At 57.4% G+C, this 22,178-nt stretch overlaps 1 protein-coding gene across 1 annotated transcript; it reads left to right on the top strand.

Moving 5' to 3' along the window:
• Window positions 1-28: 28 nt before the first annotated feature.
• On the top strand, window positions 29-20,215 carry ZNF512 (zinc finger protein 512; the record flags this gene model as incomplete). The annotated part of the gene is made up of 14 exons (XM_084261203.1): window positions 29-173; window positions 3,648-3,710; window positions 4,988-5,101; window positions 6,897-6,986; window positions 7,779-7,862; window positions 8,742-8,866; window positions 9,227-9,313; window positions 10,410-10,508; window positions 12,703-12,870; window positions 14,059-14,253; window positions 15,801-15,902; window positions 17,004-17,066; window positions 17,548-17,646; window positions 18,062-20,215. Coding segments are annotated over 14 exons (1,749 nt in total), but the record flags the coding sequence as incomplete, so codon positions are not given.
• Window positions 20,216-22,178: the final 1,963 nt, after the last annotated feature.

The following is a 22,178-nucleotide window of genomic DNA, read 5'->3' as shown; positions in this document are numbered from 1 at the left end:
CGCGAGGGGCGGCCCCGGCCGCGCGCGCAGGCGGCCGCCGCCCTCCCGGTGCCGGTGGCGCGCGGGCGGGACCCGGGGCTGGGCGCGGCTGGCGGCGGCCCGGGGACCCCCCGCACCCCACCGCGAGCGGCAGCCGGGGCGGCAGCATGCGGGGCGGCGGCGGCAGCGGCCCGGTGAGTGTGCGACCCTCCGCCCCCTCCCCTCCTCCCCGGCCGCTGCCCGGGGGGTCCCGCCCGGCGGCACCGGCGCGGCCGCGGTGGCGGCTCCTGCTCCCGCCTGGCCGCCAGCGTCTGGCCGGGCCCGGGAGGGGAGCGGAGGGGAGGCGGGCCCGGGGGGGGGAGAGAGGGGAGGCCGAGGGGAGGGGAGGGGAGCCGAGCCGGCCGGGCCCGGCGCCGCTCTGCGGGCCGCTCGCCGGCTGGGCCCTGCGGCGGGCGGGCTGGGGCCGCTCTCCGCCGAGCGCCGGGCCGCGCGCAGCCCCTCCAGCACGGGGGGCGCGGGGCGGGAGCTGCTGGGCCGCCGGGCCCTTCCCGGGGGCAGCCGGCCACAGCCCCCGCGCTCCGGGCGCTGCCTGAACGCGCTGCCCGGCCCCAGCCGCCGCCCCTCAGCCTTCGGGGCCGGGAGGGCCGGGCGGCCGCAGCCCGCGCAGGGAGGTGGAATCGGCCCCCGAAGCTTCTCCAGGCCCCTGTGTCCCTCTTTCCGGCCGCCTGTTGCCCTGTCTCCAGCCCTTGGGCGTCCCCGCCTGCCTCAGGCCCTTCCCTTCTGTCTGGGAAGCTCACCGTGCAAATAAAACCCCTGGGGACCTAAACCCCGGGTTCTCCACGTGTTTCCATCGGCACCGCTGCCTCCGGCTTCTCAGGAAGGAGTGCCGGGCACAGCTCAGGATCCCAGAGCATCGGGAGTCGGAAGGGACCTTGAGAGATCACCTAGTCCAGTCCCCTTGCCATAGCAGGAAGGCATCCAGGCTGACGGGGCTGGAATGTCTCTGGAGATGGAGACTCCGCAGCCTCTCTGGGCAGCCTGTCCCAGCACTCCGAGCACCATCCAGACACACGACATCGTCAGTTACCTCTCTGCAGAGCCTTACCTGTGATGGAATTCTTCATCCTCACGTTTGCCTTCATGGAAAACGTTATTTTTTAGTTCTTTAGAAATATAATCTTAAACTATGTCATCTGGGTTCTTCTGAGGGTAGACACGGGCAGCTGATTACAGCGGGCTGTGCCCCTGTGCTCAGCTGTACCCCTGTAACTTCCCTGGCCTGTTCATCTCAGCCTCTGCTCTGTGGGGCTTCCCCAGGCTTCTGACCTGGGGGTTTCAGAGCCCTGCTGTGGGCACTGTCAGGTGTGTGTGAACCGTGTCCGAGTGACGCACAGACACACATCAAGATGACTTTTCTTCCAGTGAAGGCAAAATCTGCCTGTGCCGTCACTGATCAGGCGGTGGTGGGTTTCTCCTGCTGCTTCCCCAGCCCTTCGGAGAGAGGAGAGCCTGGGGCTGGAGGCCCGAGGGGGCTGACGCTCCGCAGAGCTCAGCTGGGTGAGGCCAGGGCCCGCTGCTGGGTCTCCTGCCTGGTGCTTCGGGTGGCTTCGCTGCCTGTGGGCCTGGGAAGAGTGGTGGACACGTGTTCCTGGGCACAGATTAAAAGCCGAGAGCAGGAGGACAGGTTGAAGTCAGGTGCTCTTCAGCACGCTCTTTCAGTGAGGAGTTTCACTTGCCTTGAAGCTGCCTACTCCCTGGTTTTGATGCAGCATCCAGAGTTCCTCAGCACCTCCTGACAAGCCATCATCACGTTTTGATGGCTTCTTCAGATTCTGTTGTATCCCTCTCTGCTGTTTCCTGCAGGTAACTCACAGCGTTTATTTCTGGTGCTGTAGGATGGGTAATTTATCCCTATTCTTTTTTCCCCGGTTCCTGTACATGGCAAAATATGATCTCTCTTTCTGTTTTGGTATTTCACATGCCAGGCAAGGATTTTTTGTGCTCTAGTCTGTGTTACCAGGGCTTTTGTCTTGGGACTCCCAGTGAAGAATGTCATGGAGTCAGTATTTGTGAACCTGCAGTTGGGACAGGGTTCCAAGGCAGCCCAGTAACATCTTGTTGGGTGCTGAGCAGACATTCTTTATACAGCACTGGGGATCCTCCTGTGGGTGCTCCAACAGGTCAGCAGGACACGTCAGTCCTGGTGCCAGAACACCCTAGGCACTCCTCAGGTTTCCTGGCAAGGGCAGCCTGGGGATTCACTTGCATAGTCCAAGCGTGTGCGCTACAGGTAGGGTTAGGGTCTCTTCATCCAGAGTCTTCCTCACGCTGTCCCTAGTTGAACTTCGGGCTTCTTTTGTCCATGTGCAGTCACAGCCATCCTTCAGCCCCGGATTCCCGGCTCTGCAGCAGGCAGGAGGCTGTCTGAGTGGAAGATGCCACCTGGAGCAGTGTTCCCCTTACCTGTACTCACAGGTGGGGTTCCCTGCTGTATGCCCTGTCTTCTGCGTGTCGTCGTATCCTCTGGGCCCGCTGGAGCCCAATGGAAACCCTCTGGCCTGGCTCTTAGGCAGCTGAACAGCGTCTTACAAGGACTCTGAGCATTGTAGCTACTGAAGGGGTCCCAGGAGATGGGGCCACCCAGGGCTGAGCTGCCTTGACGCCCCTGTGAGTCGGAGCTCTGAGCTGGACAGTGCCTACATTCCTGTGTCACAGTCTGACCACTTCATGTTTCCATTGGCCAGTGGATGGGTGGAAGCATCAGCTGCTACCTCAGCAGAGCCCCGTGTCCCCCAGTTCCTAGGTGAACCCTTACCTGAGAGACAGGTGTTACCCTCCTTCTTCTAGCACACCTGGCAGCGATACCTACTGCAGGAGCAAGTGATAATCACTGTTAAGGTTTGCAACAGGCTGGTGATGCACACGTCAAATACTCAGGAGTGCTTCCCAGTCAGGTGTCTTCATCTTGGGGAGGCTTTCCCGAAGGCGCAGAGACAGGAGGACTCCTAGTAAAGCCTTGGTGTGTCACAGCAGGGCCTTAGGCAGGGATTTAACCCTCTCATTTGGGTGATGAATGATTCCCCACGTGCTGTGAACAGTGTACAGCTGGTGAGTTCTTTACGCTCTCTTGGGAAGGTCGGCGGTGGCGCTGAGCTCAGGGCTGAGCAGGAGCGCGAGAAGCCACGAGCAGCGTGTGATGAAGGGTCTTTGCTCTGTGGTGTGGCTGGGGCGACTGTCTGGGCAGCTGAAGGAGTCTCACAAAGCAACTGGGATAAAAAAAGGTGTAAAAGAGCCTGGAGGCAACGTTCTTGGTATGGTGGATGCAAGGATTGCTTAATTAATTAAGGGTCCAAACCATTTGCTCGTCCGTGGCAAAGCCGAGGCAGGAGGCAGGTGCCCCTGGATGGATGGAGACAGAGCTCTCTGTGGTGCCTGGTGCAGGGGCAGCGAGTGCCTGGCACATGGGGCGTGTAGAGGGGCTCACCCCTGTTTTGCTTCCAGTTCTACTGCAGCTGGAGTTGGGAAGGTTCCTGGGTGCAGGAAGCTGGTTTCCTTCTCACAGGAAGGTGTGTGGGATCTGGGAGTGCAGGGGATTGTGTTCAGCTGGGACATGGGGAGAGGAGGGGGACTCTGTGGATGTGCTAATGTGAAATGTTCTGCTTTGCTAGGACAACAGGTCTGGACAGCACAGGCAGCAGAAGGTCAAGAGAGCTCTGGGGAGCAAAAAGTATGTGAGTGGTTCTTTGACTAGTTCAACAGAGGGGGAGAAAAGTGGAGAGGTTCCCCCTGGAAAGCCATGCCTGGTCTTCACATAATACCCTGAATTTGAAGAGCTGCAACAGATTTGGTTTCTGTGATGACAGCCTCAACTGATTCTGCTCATTAGTTTGTAGGAAAAGTGCTTTTCTGACACTTGAAGGGATGTCAGCTTCCATATATTGTTTTTAAAAGGATTTTAACACTGGGAGGAAAAATACTTCATGTTCAAGACCAAATGGTGTTCCAAAATCTATGTGTTTTGAGTGTGATTGCAACTGAACAGCTTTAATTTGCTACCTCCTGCATTGTCCCTTAAACACTGTTTGCACTGATCCCACCTGGTTCCACCAGCGTCCCCCACTTACTGACTCCTGGATCCATGTGTGGAGGTGTGAGAGCTTCCCAGCTCAGGCTGTGGGAGAGCATCGCTGGGGTGGCTGGATTTCAGTTCGAATCGTGGCAGTGGGGTGTGTTGGGAAGTGGGTCTGGTTTCTGTTCTCCCATGCTAATGGTGTTTGCCCAGAGAGCAGGTCCTTCTATCTCCCACCCACCCCTTCTGCAGCCACCTGCAGTAGTGTGAATGCCCAGGGATCTCAGGGACATGGGGAGTGTTTGAGAACCCGAAGCAAAGTTCCCTCTGATCTCTAGGGAGAAGGATCAGTGCTGCTGGGGAGTCTAAATGAGTCTGAAGGTAGCGTGACCTGCAGGCTGCACCACAGGTCTGGCTTCATGGCTGGTTAAAATGAAGTCTTAATTGTGTCGTGTCAGCTCTGGCTCAGGGGCTGCATACTGAAGGAGGCCTTGCCCTTTGTGGGGTGCAAAAGGTCCCTCCTGTAATGATGAGCTGCAGGAGAATTCTTGTGTCCCACGTGGGTCGCTTAAGGGGAAACGTGTGTTTGGAAATTGAGATGAACTCGCCCCTGCTGCAGGAGGTGAAGGCTGCAGGTAGGATGGATCATCCTCCAGTGGCTGTCAGAGTCATTCTTTGACAAATGACATTGGGATCATTGTGCCTGGCTGGCATTTTTCAGCTCACAAACCCAGTGGGGTCACTAGGGTGAGGTGACACTTTGGGGTACTTGGGAAGACGGCAGGGTGGCTGTGGCCGTGTTTGGGTGTGTGCATACGTACACCTAGGATTTCACCTTGGTGTTCTGCAGGTCTAAGCAGCTTGAGGAGGTGGAAACTGCTGTCCTAGGACTGAGCAGTAGCCACGATGTGAACAGCATCTCCTCTGCCTCCCCGAAAGGCCAGGTGAGCAGCAGTGCAGAGCCCAGGAGCAAGAGGACCATTCGCAGGCCTGACTACTGGCTGGAGATGAGAGGGATCAAGAGCAGCCTTAACAAACTTCCAGGGAGAAAAGGTACTCGATGCAAAGCTGGTTTTCTCTCTGGCTCTTTTGTGAGAGGTGAGATGACTTCTGAAGGACGTGCTGCAGGCCAGCTACTGGGACAGGGAGATTCCAGCCCTGTCTGGACACCCCCCTGTGTGCCCTGTCCCAGGGACCCTGCTTGGGCAGGGGGTGGGACCCCATGGGCTCTGGGGGGCCCTTCCCACCCCTGTGAGTCTGTGATTCTGTGAACTCTCAGCCTGGTACTGCTGTTCATATATCAGGTTAAATAAACTTCCCCTGCTGCAGAAGCACTGGTGAAATTCTCTGGTGTTCCACAGCCCCTGTCGAGGGGCTTGGCTCTCACAGGTAACGATTCCGTGACTGAGCTCAGTTTTAGCTCTAGAAGAGAGCGCCCAAGATTTTCTGATTTGGAGTGGTTTGGGGCTTTTGTTGCTGTAGGGGTTTGCAGGTTTCCTGGCCTAGGAGCTGTTTCCCAAACAACTCGTGGTGGAGAGCAAAAACTGCTGCTCTTAATGCACTTTTGTGTCTCTGAATCAGGATCTGTATTCCACCCTCTTGTGGGGAGGGACACATCTGGTGTCTTGATAGAAGTGAGGTTGCTGCAGCTCCACAGCTCCAGATCACAGAATCCCAGACTGGGCTGGGCTGGAAGGGACCCCAAGGGTCCCAGAGCTCCAACCCCCTGCCACAGGCAGGGACACCAACCTCCAGGCCTGGAGCTACACAAGGCTGCCCAGGGCCCCAGCCAACCTGGCCTTGAACACCCCCAGGGACGGGGCACCCACGCCCTCTCTGGGCAGCCCCTTCCAGCCCCTCACCACTCTCTCTGCAAAGAACTTCCCCCTAAGATCTAATTTAAACCTGCCTTCCTTCAGCTTCACTCCAGCCCCCTTGTCCTGCCAGATCCAGCTGGTAACAAGACTGAACAAGTATTCCTGTAGGTACAGGCACAAAAGTCCTGTAGGTACAGGCACAAAAGTCCTGTAGGTACAGGCACATGTACCTAATGTGCATCTGTGGGGATCTGTGATGAGTGGTGTCCCTCAGGGGTCTGTACAGGGACAGGTACTATTGATTATCCTCATCAGTGACATGGATGATGAGGTTGAGTGCACCCTCAGCAAGTTTGGGGGTGACACTGAGCTGAGTGGGGCAGCTGATGTGCTGGAGGGATGGGATGTCATCCAGAGGATGTGCTGGAGGGATGGGATGTCATCCAGTGGGACCTGGAGAAGGTCCCAGGGGAACCAGGGGAGGTCCCAGGGGAACCTCAGGAGGTTTGACAGGAACAAGGGCAGGATCCTGCCCCTGGGTCAGAGTAATCCTCCTTCTCATCATCAGCAGCCCAGGCTGGGAGATGCTGTGCTGAGAGCAGCCCTGCAGAGCAGGACTGAGGGTGCTGGGGGTGGATGTGCAGCTGCACTCTGTGTTGATGGAAATAAGCCTTCCAGAGGCCTGGGAATAGTGGGGGAGGTGGGATACTGTTTGGGTTTCCCCACCTGCTGTTGTTGTCCTCTGCTGTTCTCTGTGTGGTTGCAGATAAGGTTTTTATGACATACCCTGGCTCCTCCTGAGCAGGAGTATTTTCCCAGGCTGTGGTATCTTCTGTGTCAGAGGGTTGCAGGCTGTAGAGTGCCTGAACATCCCTGAGTCAGAAGCCTGTGTCGAGCTCACTGGTGTCCAGGTGCCTTCCAAAAGCTGCCTTTCTATTTAAGTGATGAAAATGAGGATAAGCTGAAGCAGCAGAAAATGAAAAGCTGCTATCCAGACTAAATGAGACTGAAGTGTTTCTGTTCTTTCTCAGCAGGAGGAGTATTAAAAGGCAAGAGGAAATCTGAGCACAGGGAAGGTGGTGACCTTGAAGACTCTCCCAAGAAGAAGCAGAAGATTTCAGGTAATGCAAATAGCATGTAAGTCCTAGTTGCAAGCCACCAGGTCTTCTGCTATCCTCTGCTGTCTTCCAGCTCTGTGTTTCTGGGTTATTCTGTTACAGGCACTGTTCACTAGTTTGTTTTACAGAGGGAGGTGATTGTTCTAATTTCAGTCTCTCTTAAGGGAGGGAGGGAAGGAATGAGGGGGAGAACAGGCTAGTCTGCTTCCTTTCAGTTTCCCCAAAGATTCTGGACTAAATAATCAGACAAATCAAACATCTGGAGATCAATGAGCAGATGGTAACAGCAATAGGGTTCTTTTAAAGACAAGTCAAACCCAAGTGCTTCGATTCCCTTTCACCACAGAGACAGAGGGGGGAGTGCTGGACATCACAGGTCTCCCCTGCCTTCAGAGGGCTGTTCATCAGCAACTGGGGCCACGGTGGTGAGAGGAGGGGCAGGTGGCACAGAGTACACATCTGCTGCCCAGTCTTGTCAGGATGAGTTCAGGAAAGCCAAGGCCAACCTGAGATTGAGTCTGGGGAGAGATGCAGAACCCCATCTCACTGCCTTCCACAAGTACATGAACAGCAGAGTTTCTGTCCTTTATTCTGTGCTGAGTCTGTCCTGCCCATGATGCTGATTCCAGAATGATCTCTCCCTGCCCTTATCTCCACTCCTGAGCCTCTCAGTGTCTATTTCCCCCCCTGCCCAGCTGAGAAGGGCAGTGATGGAGCAGCTTTGGTGGGTGTCTGCCCTCCAGCCAGGGTCAGACCACCACAGTCTTCTGGTCTGTCCTGTTTGTGTTGTAACAGGAAGAAAGCAGCAAGCTGGAACACAGCAGAACTCCAAAGCAAAGAGGCACTGTGTCCAGAAGGAACCAGAACCCTATGGCACAGGTAAGGAGAGGCAGCAGCTGCTCAGAACTGTTGGTAAAGCAACTGGAAGATGAATGTGACTCTGGGGTTTGACCCTGAGAAACAGCAACGCTCCTTCTGTTGTTGGCCCTGCTGTTGTTGTTCTCCCCAGGCACCTGGGGAGGGACAACAATCCCCTGTTAGCACAGGGAAGGACAAAAGTGACAGTTCAGGCACGTGGCTGCAAAGCTCCTTGCCTCCCTCCCTGCCTGCCTGCCTCCCTCCCTGGTGCCAAGCACCTGGGCCTGGCAGCACAGCTCCATTTCCATGCTGGAACTGCTGGCTACCAGGAGTGGGGCTGCAGAGATGTGGTTAGCAGGACTCAACAGCAGCTCTCCAGTCACAACTGTCACCACTTTTACTGTGAAAACGCTTTTGCTGAAAGCAGAATTGACTCTGCATGCTAAAGTGATTGTGTAATAAAAGCTAATTGGGAAAAAGTCTCCACTGAACGAGTGGAAGAAGAGTCCTGGCAAGGCAAGTTGGATCAAACAGCCTGAAATTGCATGGGGGCAGGTTAGGTGGGATGTTAGGAACGATGTCTGCTCTGAAAGGGGGCAGAGACTGGCCAGGCTGCCCAGGGAGGGGCTGAGTCACCATCCCTGGAGGGGCTGGAAAGAGGAGCAGGTGTTGTACCTGGCGACTGGTGTTGGGTCTGGTGGGGCTGGAGAGACAGTTGGACCCGATGATCTTGAGGGTCTTTCCCCACCAAACCCGTCCTGTGGCTCCATGGAGTTGTTGTGGAAGGGTCTCCCCAGGGAGGGGTCTGCAGCTGGTGCCCTGCCAGGCTGCATCCTGCCCGTCGGGGGGAAGGGCAGGGGTGGGGTGTGCAGCTCTCTCCCACACCCTCTGTTCTGACAGGTAGCATGGAAGAGCAGTGGTCTCTGGAAATCCAGGACAAAGGCCGAGTCACCTGCCCAACGTGCCGGGCTGTGGTGAGGAAGACTGTAGAAGGGCTGAAGAAGCACATGGTGAACTGCAGGCAGGTAAGAACACAAGGGCTGAGCAGCGTGTTCTTTGCTCCTCTTCAGCTTCAGTGCCTGTGCCCTGCTCTGTGTCGCCTTTAAACCAGTTTCATCTCCTCCTCGTGGCTCTAAGCCCGTTGCACATCTGCAAGGGGCTGCACTTCGTGCTCCTCACGTAGCCCTTTGCTGGAGGGTTGCTGCAGGGCACCAAGGTGTGGCTGTTGCATTGTGCCCCTATATTTTCAGCTCCATAAAACTTCTGTCCTTTGCCAGCAGTTTCCAGGCCCAAACCATTCTGCTTTCACTCTCCCTTCCCCAAAAGAGTTTCCTGCTGCTGAGGTTACCTTACAGCCACCTGCACCCTGGCCTGGTTTCTTCTAGGAAATGTTCACGTGTCATCACTGTGGGAAGCAGCTGAAGTCTCTAGGAGGGATGAAATACCACGTCATGGCAGACCACAACAACCAGGTACCAACCCTGTTCCCTCCCTACACGAACGTGTGTCCAGTGCTGCAGCTGTGTAAGGCTTGGCTGCCTGTCAGCCTGCCTGATCTGACATCTCAACACCCCAGAGTGTTACCAGAAACGGCAGGGATGCTGCAGAGGGGGTTAATTTCTGCCTGGGCTGCTCAGGGGCCATGCATAAGAGGCATTCTCAGTCAGGAAAGGGGAGGGGAAAAAAAAGATTGCTTATTACACTGCAGTTGTTCAGCCCTTTGCTAGGAAGTACGAGTTCTCCTGCATCCAGAGCAGACCAGATTCCAGCTGACAAACACAGAAGCAGCAGTTCTTGTCTCTGTTCACTGGGAGGATCCTGACCCCAGGCTCTGTTTCTCCTCTTTGCTGTTTGGAGAAGGGGATGTGTCATTGTGTGGTTGGGAAGAGGCAGAACTTTAGGGAAGGGCCCCTCACTCAGGAGTCTGGGTAGAGTTTAGACAATCCACTGCTGTTCCTCCTTCCATAGTTCCCAGTGCTGCAAGCCCACAGCTGCACTGACACGAGACAGGGATCATCTCACCCCCAGGAACGGGCCTGTCACTCCATTCTGACTTCTCACTCGCTCTAGGGGTGGTGTTTTTATGAGGTGGTGTAGGAAATAACACAGAGAGAGGTCAGAGAAGACCTTGAGCTGCAGTTTGGTGTGGATGAGGAACTGTCACAGGTCTGCTCAGCTTTCACTGGGCTGAGTGGAAGTGGAGGGACCTGTGACCGTTAAGGATGCAGGACAGAGGTGACAACTCTCTGCAGGCAGAAGGGGAGGGAATACATACCCTGGTCCTTCCCAGCAGCTACAGGCACCACTTCTTAACAAGGCTGAGTCGTAGACAGCTATCTAAATGTTAAAAAATCTCATCTGCAGAGTGGTTTTCAGGCAGTTTACTCCTCCTAAGGACTGTTCAGTTGTTCAGGGGTATAGACAGCGATCGCTGCGTTAGGTGCATCCCTGTGAAATCCTGAGTTGCAGAGATTATTTTAGCAGCTTTCCCTCAGCATGAGCTCCCTGTGAGAAGAACTGTGCATGCTGAGCACCCTGTTTTTCCTTCCTCTCTGTGCTGGGCTTCAGCCAGTGGTGAAGGAGGGAGGAGAACTGGACGAGCAGCTTGAGCGAGACCGCCTGCGGAAGGTGCTGAAGTGCATGGGGAAGCTGAGGTGCACGAGGGAGGTAAGCTGAGTTCCATGAGTCCCCAGTCCAGCAGCAGCCTGTGTGTGGGGGTAAAACACTCTGGAGGTTTGGATGGGTTTGCTGTGGTGCTCACATTCACAATCCTCACTGTGCTTTTAGGGCATCGTAGAATCCCAGCCTGGTCTGGGTCGGGAGGGACCCCAAGGGTCCCAGAGCTCCAACCCCCTGCCACAGGCAGGGACACCAACCTCCAGGCCTGGAGCTACACAAGGTTGCCCAGGGCCCCAGCCAACCTGGCCTTGACCTTTTCTGTCATCATTTCTCCCAGCTGTGCAGTGGGATGATAACATTGCTCTGTCTCACTGGGATTCTGTGAAATTCATTGTTCTTGTGACAGCCTCTGCTACCAGGAGATAAGGGTTCTGGAAAAGCCTCTCAAAGAGGGATTGTTATTGGCCACATGAAGGAAGTTAAAGACATTCATAAGTGCTTGATGTCTTTTGACCTAGGGCAAGACAGGTACAATTAAGGTAAATATCCAAAGTTTGAAATTCCTAGAATTGAAGGTGATGTTACAATCAAAGAAATCAGTAACTGTGAGGTTAAGAAACACCATCACCTCTTAGACAGAGCATCACAGAATCACAGATTCGGGTTGGAAGGGACCTCTAAAGGTGATCCAGTCCAGTGCCCCCAGCAGTGAGCAGGGACAGGATCGGGTCGCTCAGAGCCCCATCCAGCCTGCCCCTGAATGCTTCCAGGCGACCTGTGCCAGTGCTCCCCCACCCTCAGTGTACAAAGAGCAAATGCATGGCTGGAAAGGCATTGGTGGAAGCTGTCAGGGAGGGAGGAGGCAGAGGATAACCATTTCACCTTGTGGTGTACTATAAACTGGTCCCAGAACTGCACAGGGCTGGGAGGGACCTTCTGAGGGCACCTGGTTCAGCCCCTGTGCAGGGTCAGCTCGGGCTCTGAGTGTTTGATGTGTTGGTGTCTTCAGGGGGGATTGAGAGGATGCTGGACACAAGAGGTGTGTTACTGAGGTGCAGTTCTGCTCTGTCTTTAGTTGTGTCTGTGAGCTGGGAAGATGGGTTTCTGCTCCATTAACTGGAGCTTGTGTTGTTTGAAAACACTGAGACTGGCCACAGCTGCAGTCGGGGTACAGCAGAGAACACGAAACCCTGGCTGGTGCCTGTGTGGCTCGTCCTGTTTCCCAGCTCAGTGTATTCAGGGCTGGGACATACTCTAGGAAGTGGCATCTGCAGGAACTGCTGGGATTTTTATTGTCCCCCACTGTGGAATGAGGCAGTAGCTGTACCCTGGTCTCACCTGGGGTGCAGTGGGGTTTGTCCCTGGCAGCTGGTGTAGTTCTGCTTTGGATTCAGCATCCAGATCACCTTGGTAACCTGCTGATGTTTCAGTTGTGGCTCAGCAGTCAGGAGTGTCCAGCTCCTCATGCTGTCTTGCCTTCAGGAAGGCAGGAAGCATGAGAGAAGCTGGGAGGGGACAGGACAGCTGCCCCAAGCTGCCAAAGGGGTATTCCAAACCATATGATGTCCTGCTCAGGGTATAAACCTGGGGGGAGCTGGCTGGGGACTGCTGCTGCTCAGGAGCAGCCTGGGCACTGGGCAGCTGGTGCTTTTCATGCACAACAACTTTGGGTGGTTTGTTTGGGGTTTTTTTCTCCTTTTCATTACAATTTATGGTTTATTTATCTTGGTTATTAAACTGCTCTTGTCTCAACCCATGAGCTTCCTCACCTCTGCCCTCCTGATTGTCCCCCCCAGTCCCACTGTGGGCGGGGGGCAGACTGAGCCAGCAGTGAGAGTGTGTGGTGCTTAAGGGGTTAAATCCTGACACGAGGAGCAGTTGGAAGTTTTATTTGCCACCACCCTCCTATTGCTGCATTCTGGGCAACTTGAGCAGGGAGCCAGGAGTAAACCCTTTGTCTCTCTCTGCCCAGCTCCTCCAGCTGTGTCTGGAAACCTTTCTGGCTTCTCCATCCCCACTTACCACCTCGCTGCTTGGTTACGTGCATGGAAACTCCCTGTGCCCCACTGCCCACAAAGAACCCTGAGAAACCATTCCTCCCAGTTACAGCCCAGCGTCTGGCTGAAGGTTACTGGTCCAGTGGGAAAAGGGACAGTGCTTTGGGCAGGAAGCTGTGGGCTCTGGGCAGGGGGATCGCTCAGAGAGCGTTTTGCTTCCACGTGTTTTTCTCCTGCCTTGGCAGGGCTGCACTGGCAGCTTCACCAGCATCATGGGGTACCTGTACCACGTCAGGAAGTGTGGGAAGGCTGCTGCTGAGCTGGAGAAGATGGCGATGAAGTGTCACCACTGCGGGAAGGCGTACAGGTCAAAGGCAGGGCTGGTGTACCACCTGCGGTCCAAGCACGGGCCGGTGAGTGCCAGGATGGGGTGGTGCTGCCTCAGCCATTCACACGCACCTGGGCTCTTGTCTGCTCTCTGGGTGTGTGGTTAGGGATAGCCTGTCCTGCATTTTTCTGTGTCTCTGCAGTATGCTGCCCTTGGTATCATAGAATCATGGAATAGCATGGGCTGGGAGGGACCCCAAGGGTCCCAGAGCCCCAACCCCCTGCCACAGGCAGGGACACCAACCTCCAGGCCTGGAGCTACACAAGGGTGCCCAGGGTCCCAGCCAACCTGGCCTGGAACACCCCCAGGGACGGGGCACGCACCCCCTCTCTGGGCAGCCCCTTCCAGCCCCTCACCACTCTCTCTGCAAAGAACTTCCCCCCAGTCTCTCCTCTCCCCCTTCCCTCCTCCAGCTTCACTCCAGCCCCTTGTCCTGCCAGTCTCTGCCCTTTAACAAGCCCATTCCCCTCCTGTTCCTGGGGTCCCTTCAGGGACGGGGAGGCTGCAGTGAGGTCCCCCCACAGCCTCCTCTTCTCCAGGCTGACCCAGCCCAGCTCCCTCAGCCTCTCTCCATGGGGAGCTGCTCCAGCCCTCTGAGCATCCCTGGGGCTCCTCAGACCCCTCTCCACCAGCCCCACATCTCCCTTGTGTTGGGCCCCAGCTCTGGACACAGGACTCCAGCTGGGGAGGGCAGAGCAGAGAGGGACAATCCCCTCCCTGTCCCTGCTGCTACCCCTCTGCTGATGGAGCCCAGGATCCCATTGCCCTTCCCAGCTGCAAGAGCCACTGCTGGTGTACTTTCCTTCTAGCAGCAGCTGTTCCTGTTCTGTGTCTTGGGTGAAGTTTTTAGGAGGACATCACCATGGCCACCATCCCCTTTCCCCAGCCTGCCCTTTCCCCATGGCAGTGGTGCCAACCTGTGTGCGACCCGTTCCTGGCTCCGGCGTTGCAGCGGGACGGGCAGGACTGTGCTTGGTGCCCAGGAGGGTTTTACAGGGAACGCTGGGGTGCCCTGGCAGGAGCAGTGGCTGCACAAACCTCACTGCTGGGATGGCCCTGAGTAGGTCTCCAGGTCTGTCCTGTGCCTGGGCTGTGACCATCGCTGCCCTGGCACTCTTGTGAGGGAGTTGTCAGGGTGTTCATTGGCAGAGTTCAGCATGACTGAAGTGGGAGCTGGTGAAGGAGCCTCACCTGCTTTTGGCCTTTGCTGCAGGTCACTTTCCTCCATGAGGAGAGAAAACAAGAGAGCCTGAAGGAAATAAAACAGGATCCAAACAGCACGGGCAGAGTTCAGAGGAGATCTGCAAAGGTGGCGATCTACTATCTCCATGAGCTGGCTGGGGAGGAGCTGACCAAGGAGTGGCCCAAGAGGAAAGTCCTGCAGGACTTGATTCCAGATGACCGGAAGGTACGAGAGGCCCTAAAGTGCTGCACAGGGCTGGAGTCCCCTTCACATCCTGTGCTGGCATCTCAGAGTCACCAGGTTGGAAAAGACCTTTAAGATCATCAAGTCCAACCATTCCCATCCCAAGCTAAACCAGATCCCTGAGCACCTCATCTCCCCCCTGTTCAACACCCCCAGGGCTGGGGACTCAGCCCCTCCCTGGGCAGCCTGTGCCACAGCCCCACAACTCTGCCAGGGAAGAACTTTGCCCTCCCAGCTGAGCTGACCCTGCCCTGGGGCAGCTTGAGCCCATTGCCCCTTGTCCCATCTCCTGTCCCCTGGCTGCAGAGACCATCGCCCACCTCTCTGCACCCTCCTGGCAGGGCAGGGGAGGTGGGGAGAAGGGCTCCCCTCAGCCTCCTCTTCTCCAGGCTCAGCACCCCCAGCTCCCTCAGCTGCTCCTCAGAGGATTTGCCCTCCAGCCCCTTCCCCAGCCTGGTTGCCCTTCTCTGCACTCGCTCCAGGACCTCCCTGTCCTTCTGGTGCTGAGGAGCCCAGAACTGGACCCAGCACTCGAGGTGTGGCCTGGTGTTCCTCATGTTCAGGGGCCCATGGAACACAGTACTGAAGGAGAAAAGGCTTTGGGGAGGGAGGGATCAGCTGTTGCTGTTGCTGGTCGCTGTGGTAGTGGTGTTGCTGCAGCAGGAGTGGCTGTAGTGTGGAGTGTTTCCTCTGGGCAGGCTGCACTGGCTGTCAGCGGGTGCAAAGGCAGGTACAGAATCACAGGATCCCAGGGCTTGGCAGGGCCCCCCAGAGCCCCTGGGGTCCCACCCCCTGCCCAAGCAGGGTCCCCAGGACAGGGGCTGGAATCTCTCCAGAGAAGGAGTCTCCACACCCCCTGGGCAGCCTGTCCCAGGGCTCCCTCACCCTCACTGGGAAGAAGTTCTTCCCCACACTGGGGGAAACTCCCTGGGCTCCAGCTTGAGCCCATCGCCCCTTGTCCTGTCCCCACAGACACTGAGCAGAGGCTGCCCATGGCCCCTGGGTCCCACCCTTCAGCTCTTGATCCCCATTGATCAGATCCCCTCTCAGGCTCTTCTCTGCAGGCTGAACAGCCCCAGCTCCCTCAGCCTTTCCTCCCAGGGGAGATGCTCCAGCCCTTCAGCATCTCTGTAGCCCTTCACTGGACTGTTACAGGCAGCTGCTGTGCACAAGCCAAAGGCTGCAGGTCCCTGCTGACACCCAGGGATATTTCATAGGTTTTCAGGCTTCAGACTTTAGCTGTATGGGAAAGCCAAGGGGAATGGGTGATTCATGGTTTGATGGGGGAATCGTAGTCACAGTTATGGGAAGTTTTGGATTCTGGTATTGGGTGGGGGGGGGGGGCTGTGTCCACATCCAGTTGTGTTTTTGGAGTCAGTGAGACAGGAAAAGATTGGTTATTGAGAGTTTGGCTGTTAGAGCAGGAGAAGAAAGGACTCTGTGTCACGACCTGTGAGAGGAGGGGATGTATTTGGCACTATGTGTAGCCAGCAGTGCTTCCAGCTTTCCATTCCATCTCTCTGTCTCAGCTGAAATACACTCGTCCTGGACTGCCAACATTTAGTCAAGATGTGCTGTGCAAGTGGAAAACAGAGATAAAGATGTACCGCAGAGTCCACTGCCCGAATCAGGTAACGCTGCGTGGGGCTGCGGGCTGGACCAGCCACAGCTCCCCACGACCTTGAACCTGCAGCCTGTCTCTTGGCAGGAGACGGGTCCTGCGCCGTCTCCCTGTGGCTGGTTGGTGTGGCCAGGGGCCTGTTTGGACCGAGGGACCATCCTTCTGGGGATGTTTGTCCACTCCAGAGCTGGTGCCGTGGTGCCAGGTGCCTGAGGAGGTCTGAGCAGGGGACGCTGCCCGCCAAGCCACGTGCGGAACCCGGTCATGGGAGGGGGGTAGAGATGGGAACGGAGGAGCTGAGGGACTTTGTCTGCACGGTGCTTCTTGGGAGAGCTGGAAATGGGCTGCAGCAGGGGCCTGTGGTGCTGTCCCCCTGGTCTAGGGGACCCTCTGGTGGGTGTAGCTCTGTGCAGTCCCGTGCAGCAGTCGCCTGTCAGGTCCTGTCAGAAGCCCCGCTGGTGGGACCTGCAGTTGGTGTGACACACACTGGCGGGTACAGGGGCCAGCGCTGGCTTCCTTTTGGGTTTGGGTGGGGAGAGCACCTTCCCCTGCCCCACCCCACCTCCTGCACAACCCCCCAGTGCCCAGGCTTGTGTCATTTCCAGGTGTAAGGCTTGCAGCACGATGCAGCCAGTAGCCCAGGGGTGAGTCCTGCTCCTCCCTCCCGTTCCAGGGTCGGGGCTGTTGGCTGAGGGCGATCCTGTGTCCCGAGACCGATGCCTGGCGCTCCAGAGGCTGAGCTGTGCCTGCTGGTGTCGGATGCAGCGCTGCTCTGTGTCCCAGGCTGGTCAGGAGAGCTGGAAGTGACCCTCTCCCTGTGCTTAGTTTGAGATGGGACTGGGCTGCACCTCAGCAAAATGCAAACTGCTGTTTCATCTGGGCTGGTGACAGAGGGCAGAGGTGGCCTTAGGTCTGAGCGAGCTCAGGCACTGGAAACACTCTGCTCACTGAAAGCTGAGTCGCTTTTACTGCTCTCTGCTGGCTTTGCAGGACTCGGTGCCTCCCTCCCTTTACCTCTGCTATCCCTTCTGGAACTGTCTTCCAGGGAGTCAGACTCCTTAGTGTGGGATTTTTACTGGTTTTGCTGACACAGGTTCTCTTGCTGTTGCAGGGCTGTGAGTCGGTGTACGGCAGCGTCTCCGGGCTCAAATCCCACCTCGGCACGTGCACCCTGGTTGGTATTTCCTGTGCTCAGTGTCCTTTATCCCAGCAGCCCAGCTGTCCCAGTCCCTCACATACCTCCTTACTGGAGCTGCTGTCACACAGCTCGACTCGAGCTCCCCACAATCTGGGTGCTTCCTCCTGAGCTGATGGGGTTGATGTTGAGAAGGTTGCTGGAGGCCAGGAGGAAGCACCTCCCTGCCCTGCACTGGGAGCAGCCACAGTCCTGCCCGTAGATCCACAGCTCCAGGCGCAGTGCTGGAGACTTTGGAACCTCTCTCAGAGCAGCCCCACGCTGTGTGACATGACGTGTCAGTAGTTACACTGGTAAATACAGGTGCTCCTGTAGTTAACGTGCTGCCTGGGACGAGCCAGGGTTCCTGCTCTGTACTGCTGGGCTCTGCCCGAGCGAGGTCCCGATGCAGCGTGTGGGGCACCAGCCTTGGCAGCATCTGGTGATGGGTTTGGGTCGTTCTGTTTTGTTTTGGTGCCAGGGAGACTTTGTGGCCGGTAAATACAAGTGTCTCCTGTGTGAGAAGGAGTTCATTTCAGAGAGTGGGGTCAAGTATCACATCAACTCTGTGCACGCTGAGGTAAGGCACGCATGTCCTCACACCTCCGGCTGTCCGTGGGGAGGGTGCCTTGGGGAGGGAGTGGGGTTTGCCTGCCCTGTTTGGGCTTTTCCTCTCTGTTGGGAACGGGGCCCTAGACCTGAGTGAGTGGCCTTTGGTTGGCTGAAATGTAGCTGGGCTTACGGGCTGCTCTGGGGAGCACGTGGAGCTCAGCTCCAGCATTGCCCCTGCCCTCAGCTGGGCAACTGCCAAATCAAATCTGAGCCCTCAGAGACAGGCTGACACTGAAGAACAGAGCTTCGTTAGGCAGCTGCCTTCCCAGCTCTCACATCTGGGGGAACCCTTGCCCCACAGGGCAGGCTCAGGATAAGCCCCAGTAGGCTTTGTATGGCACTTCTACCATCTGTACCAACCTGCTGCCTTCTGAACCCTCCAGGACTGGTTTGATGTGAACACAACTACCACCAAAAGCTTTGAGAAGCTGGTGAAGCTGCGCCAGAGAGATGAGCAGAGGAAGCAGAGGAAGAAGCGCCCTTTGACCCGGGGCAAGAAGAAGAGAACCGGGACCCTGACGTCCAAGAAGCTCCCTGGGGCTGAAAAACTGGGGAGGAGTAAGAGAGGCCGCCCACGGCGGGTGGACAAGGAGAGCGGGAGCAGTGAGGAGGGGGAGCCCCACCTTGCACGGAGGGAGGGACTTCCCAAAACCAACCGTGGGGCTGGAAGTAAACGCCTGGGAGGAGAGAGGGAGTAACCCCAGAGCCCCTCTCCCCTCCGGCTCACACCCTGCAGCACCAGTCCGAGCAGCCGAACATCTCTGGAGCTGTGGCTCCGTTCCACTTGGTGACCTTGGCTTTGAAACTGTTGCCTCTGGGCAGTTTTGGGAGACTCCAAACTGAGCCCTGGCGCAGAGGCCGCCTCTCCTGGCGCGGGTCCCTCGGGCCCTGCCCCTGCCAGTGTGCCCGGGGCGGTTCCTGCTCTGGGTTCAGACTCAGTTTGGGTCACATCAGTTGCTTGTTCAGTGGTTTGCAGCGCAGCAGCTGCCTGTTTTCTGTCGTCTGCCTCGGGTGGGTGAAGTCAGGGCTCTTCTTTAGCAGTTCTGCCTGTTGGGGACGGGCTGGCACAGCACTTGGGTCTCTGGGGGGGATCTTCCCTGCACAGTGTGCACACAAGCGGAGCAGCGCGCGGAGCCGTTGGCTCACCCTGGGACTGGCTGTCTGCCCTCAGCAAGGCTGCTGTGGAAGAGCAGGGACCTTCCCAGCCTGTGGTCCTGGCTGTGGCACCAGGCGCTGTCTCCACTCCCTGCGCTGAGGTTCAGGCTCAGCACACGAGCTCTGCTCTGCCTGGAGGGGATGGAACATCGCTCTTACCCTCAATAGGAGCCCAGAATTCCCCCAGCATGAGTCTTCTGTAGCACCAGGCACGTAGAGCGTCTGCCAGTCCAGTGAGGAGTGAACACTCCAGCATTTTGGGGATCCACTGGCTGTCCAGAGACCCGCAGTGAGCGTTAGGGTGGCTGTTGTGGGCCCTCTGGAGACGGCTCGTTGCAGACTCACCAGGGCAACAGGCGCTCTCTTCGCAGCAGCAGTCTTGCTAAGGGTGGTGCCCGGGTCCCATCGAGCTGCCTTGCCAGCCTGTTCCATGTCTTGCCCGTGCTCCCACAGCGCCCTTTTTCCCTGTGCTGCACTTGTCTTGGGTCACCCGTTTCTTTCCAGTGCTGCTTCCTCTGTGTGAGGCAGGCGGTGGCTTTCCCGGGTGGAAAGGCTCTAAAGAAGAGGGTTCCTTGGTTTCAGTCACCTGTTGTCATGAGCTCTGGTTGGTAGGGAAGATGCTCCTGTGCCCCATAAACGCTGCGGCTGTCACAGAAGCCAGTGGGGAAGCAGCAGCACAGTGTTTCAGAGAGTGTTTTCTGTTGTCCAAAGACCCCCTGTACCAAGAAGCTGCAAAATGTGACCTTTTCCCTGCAGTTCTGTGAGTAGGAAAACAGGCAGCCGGCTCCACGCTGGTGGTGAGACCCACAGGGAAGCCGGGCAGCGCCCGGGGAGCGGGTGGGATTCTGGCACTGGAGGAGTCTGGGTGTCCCCAATGCTGAGACACCACAGGGGGTTCTGGGGAGCTGCTCTCCCACTCAGCAGCGAGACGCCGGCTGAGCCTCCCTGTCCCTCGTGGGGATGACAGGCGGTAGGGCTGTGGCTGCGGGGCTGCGCTGGAGGTGTGACCACACGGGCTGCTGTGCAGGGTGAGTCGGGGTTGTGGTGAGAGGGGCGAGGCCAGAAGATGACAAAGTCACCAGTGCAAGAATGTGGCTTCTGGTGTGTGTGGTGTGAGTGTTCCCAGCGCCCTGCCCAGCCGCCCTCCTCACCATCCTGCATGCCCCGTGCTGTCCCCACACCCTTTCGCCTCCCTCCGTACTCCCCTCTGCCAGCTGTACTTGGGCCACCCGTGTTTACCCCCTCCCTGCCCAACAGACAGAGAATCCCCAGATAAACCCGGGAATTAAAGGAGGTTTTCCATAGTGGATGTCAGTGGACTCCTGTTTGCTGCTGCTGACGTCACCAGACCTGCTCTCTAGACGGGGATACTCGGTGACCACCTGATGTTGTGGAGTTACACAGGCAGCACATCCCCTGATGTAACGTGGCACATGGAAAGAGTCCTCCCCCAGCACTTCATTCATCCTCCTCAAGTGCTTCAGCCGGTGGGTGGCTGGCTTGGCTCGGGCTGGCAAGAGGTGGTGACGCTGCTGCACGGCCTGGGAGGAGCGTGGGGTGTTCAGGGGCACCTGCTGTGGGTGTCTGAGGGTGCCCACCCTGTGTGACCACAGCCCTGCCTATGCTCTGAGAGCAGAGGTAGATTTCACCTCAAGGAAGGTGTTCTGACTGAGGAATTCACCCCACCATGTGTATCCTGTGTACGTGGGCTGTGAATAACATCAAGCCAGCTAACTGTGCTGCAGCTGCATGCTGAGATTTATTGTTCAGGCACCCATGAGGCTTTGGTTAGCCGAACTGCAAACCCAGGTCAAACTCATTTGGGTTGGACAGGACCTTTAAGGACAACCTAGTCCACCCCCCTTGCCACAGGCAGGGGCATCCTTCACTTGAACGTGTTGTTCAGATTGACCTTGAACACTTTCAATCACAGAATCACGGGACTGTAGGGGTTGGAAGGGACCTCCAGAGATCACCGAGTCCAACCCCCTGCCAGAGCAGGTTCCCTAGGACAGAAAATGATGCAGCATCCACAGCTTCTCTGGGAAACCTGCTCCAGGGTCTCACCACCCCCATCATAAAAACCCTCTGAACCCTCCAGTCTGAACCCACCTCTCCCAGTTTAAAGCCGCTGTTGCCTGTCATTACAGGCCCTATCAAAGAGTCTCAGGCTCTCTGAAAAGCCCCTTTAAATTCTGAAGGGCCACAGCAATGTCTCCTGCAGCCACCTCTTCTCCAGGCTGAGCAGCCCCAGCTCCTCCAGCCTGTCTCCATGGGAGAGCTGGTGGCTCTTGGGGCCTCTGGACCCACTCGAACAGGCCGGTCCCTCTCTGGGTCTGTGTCCTGTCACTGGGGAGATCAGCACCTGCTGCCTCTGCTGCCCTTGGGGAAGCTGGAGCCTGCAGTGAGGTCACCCCTCAGCAGTGAGTTAACCCCCCCCGCTGCTCCTCCTGAGTCTTGTCCTTGGGACCCTTCCCCATCTCGGTCACTCTGCTCCGGGCAGGCTCCAGTAGCCTGATGCCCTTGGCTTACTGAGCACCCGATCCCTCACCCAGCCCTCGAGGCAGGGCCATGCTGGGCAGTGCTGGACCCCTCTGACCAGCCCCTCTGACCAGCCCCCCTGACCAGCCCCTCTGACCAGCCCCTCCAACCAGCCCCCCTGACCAGCCCCTCTGACCCGCCACTGGCCCTGCGCTCCGTGGGAGTTTGGGCAATCGCTTCGGTGTCCTTTTGAGAGACACCATTCCCTGCAGTGCTGAGCGTGTCCTGCCCGTGGTGCCATCACAGGTACCATTAGCATCGGGACCAGGACTTAACTGCCTCACGTGAGGGACATGAGGCACCATGGAGGGACATGGGCACAGCTGAACTGGTGCCAGTGAACCCTCACTACACACCTTGGCCGTCAGCTCACAGTGGGCAGGAGGCGAGACGACAGCCAAGGCAGAAGAGCAGCCTGGGGGGAGCACAGGGTAGGTGCTCACAGGCTGTGCAGCCAGTGTTTTACCCAGTGAAGGGTGCTCAGCTCCAAGCCCTGAGCCACCAGCTTCTCCAGCGGGACGCTGTGGGAGACGGACCACACGCTTGCCTCAGTGACTGCCCGAACTAAAGGCTGGTAAGAAAGGGATTTAAAGGCCTCCAGAGCATCCCTGGAAACTCTGGAAGGGCTCCTGCAGCCCGGGAAGGAGCCAGCACAGGGGCAGTGGCACCTTTCCACAGCTGCCACACACCGCGGTCAGGGCGCCGGCGCGGCCTGTGTGCCCGTAGCCCACGCGTGCAGCCAGCGCGGGCACAGCACAACCCTGCCCAAGGCGGGCACAGCACAACCCTGCCCAAGGCGGGCAG

The sequence above is a fragment of the Gallinula chloropus genome (assembly GCF_964237585.1).
Source record: "Gallinula chloropus genome assembly, chromosome: 3".
Lineage (NCBI taxonomy): Eukaryota > Metazoa > Chordata > Aves > Gruiformes > Rallidae > Gallinula > Gallinula chloropus.
Note: the sequence above shows the minus strand (reverse complement) of the source record. Positions and strands in the feature narration are given on the sequence as shown.